General features: G+C 42.6%; 1 protein-coding gene across 1 annotated transcript; it reads right to left on the bottom strand.

Moving 5' to 3' along the window:
* Positions 1–207: 207 nt before the first annotated feature.
* LOC104088500 (uncharacterized) lies at positions 208–624 on the bottom strand. Its single transcript, XM_009593174.1, has one exon. It carries the CDS (start codon positions 622–624, stop codon positions 208–210), a length of 417 nt encoding a protein of 138 aa, XP_009591469.1.
* Positions 625–3,305: the final 2,681 nt, after the last annotated feature.

The following is a 3,305-nucleotide window of genomic DNA, read 5'->3' as shown; positions in this document are numbered from 1 at the left end:
ACGAAAATCAACGAAAACCCAAAATAAATATTGAGTTGCCTCCCAAGTAGCGCTTGATTTAACGTCGCGGCATGACGAATTACAATAAACCCATGGGTTGCCTCCCAAGAAGTGCCTGATTTAACGTCGCGACACGACTCGGGTTATCCCTGATCAGGGATCTTTCAAGTACATGGTCGAGATAATTTTGTCTTCCTGAACCATGCCCTAGTAAGGTTTTAGCCTTTGTCCATTAAATTTGAACTTGCGGGAGCCATCTTCTGATGTACTCTTGACGACTCCAGTTGGATGCGTCTCTACCACACGAAATGGTCCCGGCCATCTTGACTTCAACTTGCTTGGAAACAACCTCAATCTTGAATTATACAACAATACCATATATCCGGGTTTAAAGTTCCGCTCAATAATATTTTTGTCGTGCATCATCTTCATTCTCCCCTTATATAGTCTTGTGCTCTCAAAAGCCTGGTAGCGAAACTCATCCAGCTCGTGCAACTCAGTGACCCTACTTGTACCTGCCTTTTCTATATCGAGATTCAATTGCCTCAATGCCCACAAGGCTTTATGCTCCAACTCCACTGGTGAGTAACACGCTTTCCCAAACACCAATTTGTACGTCGACATGCCAATTAGAGTTTTGAAAGCGGTACGATATTCCAGAGTGCATCATCTAACTTTCTCGCCCAATTTATTCGTGTAGCATTCACAGTATTTTTCAAAATGCTCTTTATCTCTCTATTCGAAACTTCCACTTGCCCATTCGTTTGTGGATGATATGGGGTAGCAACCTTGTGGAGTACACCATACTTTTCTAACAACTTGGCAAAGGCGCGATTACAGAAGTGATTGCCTCCGTCACTAATTATTTCCCTTGGGATGCCAAATCGGGTGAATATATTCTTTCTCAAAATACCAATTACCCCATTTGCATCATTTGTAGGGAGCTCTCCAACCTCCACCCATTCTGACACGTAGTCCACCACTACGAGTATGTACTTGTTGCCATATGAGCTGACGAAAGGCCCCATGAAATCGATTCCCATTATGTCAAACACTTCTACTTCCTGAATTGGGTTCATAGGCATCTCATGTCAGCGGAAAATATTCTCGGTTCGTTGGCATTCATCACAACCCTTCACCCATAAGTGTCCATCTTTGAACAATGTTGGCTAGTAAAAGCCCAACTCTAGCACTTTTGCATCTGTCCTTACTCCCCCAAAATGGCCACCATATGGTGATGCGTGGCAAGCCTCCAAAATAGAAGATTGATCTATCTCGGGGATACATCTCCGGAACATGGTATCAACACAAATCCTGAACAGATAAGGCTCATCCCAATAATACATGCGACAGTCACGAAAGAACTTTTTCTTTTGGCTAGAGGAAAGGTCATAGGGGACAATACCACTCACCAGGTAGTTTGCAATGTCTGCATACCATGGTGCCTCCTCCATTGCCACTGCTAGTAATTGTTCATCCGGGAATGTCTCAGTTATATCTTCTACCTCTACTTTCTTTTCAGCTCCCTCCAACCTTGAAAGGTGGTCTGCCACTTGGTTCTCTTCCCCTTTCCTATCGCATATCTCCAAATCGAATTCTTGTAGCAAAATAACCCAACGAATCAAACGTGGCTTTGACTCCTTCTTTGCTATCAGGTACCTAAGTGCTGCATGGTCAGTATAAACAATCACCTTTGAACCAATCAAATAAGACCTGAATTTGTCGAATGCAAACATCACAACTAACATCTCTTTCTCAGTCAACGTATAATTGAGTTGTGCACCGCTTAGCGTTTTGTTTGCATAGTAAATTGGGTGCACCAGTTTGTCCTTTCGCTGCCCCAGAACCGCTCCTATAGCATAGTCACTCGCATCACACTTGAACTCGAATGATTGCTCCCAGTTGGGTGCAACGATGATTGGTGCAGTCACCAGTCTCTTATTCAATTCCTTAAATGCTAACCTGCAGTCATCAGAAAACACAAAGGATTGATCATTTTCAAGGAGTTTACATAATGGGTTAGCAATTTTAGAGAAATCCTTTATAAATCGCCTGTAGAAACCAGCGTACCCAAGTAAACTTCTCATTGCCTTGACCGAAATGGGTGATGGAAACTTCTCAATCACGTCAACCTTAGCATTGTTGACCTCAATACCCTTACGTGACGCTTGATGTCTCAACACTATACCTTCTTGTACCATAAAATGGCACTTCTCCCAGTTCAGCACTAAATTTGTCTCCACACACCTTTTCAACAATCTTCTTAAATTGTGAAGACAGTCTTTGAATGAATCCCCCACCACTAAGAAATAATCCATAAAGACTTCCATAATATCTTTAACCATATCAGTAAAAATGGCTAACATACATCTCTAAAAGGTGGTCGGTGCATTGCATAGGCCAAACGACATCCTCCGAAAGGCAAAGATGCCATACAGACAAGTAAATAACGTTTTCTCTCTATCCTCAAGGCTATTGAAATCTGATTGTACCTTGAATATCCATCCAAAAAGCAGAAGTGAGACCTCCCTGCCAATCTATCCAATATTTGGTCAATTAATGGCAGGGGAAAATGGTCTTTCCGGGTGGCCGTGTTCAGTTTTCTGTAATCCATGCAAATTCGCCAACCCATGACTGTACTAGTTGAGATCAACTAATTATTCTCATTTTGCACTACATTCATTCCACCCTTCTTTGGCACACACTGAACTGGGTTGACCCAGTTACTATTAGAGATGGGGAAGATGATTTCCGCATCTAACCACTTGATCACTTCTTTCTTCACCACTTCTTTGATGTTCTCTGGAAGGTTTGTGCCCATCTTCCAGTAGAATCTTATGCATACAAAATGTCGGGCTGATCCCTTTGATATCTGTAATGATCCAGCCAATTGCAGTCTTGCATTCCATTAACACCTGCAAAAGTTGTTCTACCTGCATATCTAACAAACTGGATGAGTTAATAACAGGTAAAGTGGATTTAGGTCCCAAGAAGGCATACCTGAGGTAAGACGGTAACGGTTTTAGCTCCAACTGTGGTGGCTCCTCAATTGATGGCTTAGATGGAAGTGTTTTTCTTTCTTATAAGTGTAAGGGAACGAATTCGAGCTCTCGTTTCCAGTACCCTCACCCTTCAAGGGCCAAAACCCACTCCGACAAGTCCTCACCATCCATTTCTTCTAAGTTCATGAGGCAGGATGCTAGAGGGTCTTTTGCGTTCAGAGTCTCATCTTCCTCCTCCAAAATCACATTCACAGCCTCTATCAGAGAGCAGTTAGCAAACTCAATGGGTCACCGCATAGATTT

Source organism: Nicotiana tomentosiformis, chromosome 3 (assembly GCF_000390325.3).
Source record: "Nicotiana tomentosiformis chromosome 3, ASM39032v3, whole genome shotgun sequence".
NCBI classification, from domain to species: domain Eukaryota; kingdom Viridiplantae; phylum Streptophyta; class Magnoliopsida; order Solanales; family Solanaceae; genus Nicotiana; species Nicotiana tomentosiformis.
The sequence above is the reverse complement of the archived record's forward strand: the minus strand, read 5'-3'. Positions and strand labels throughout refer to the sequence as shown.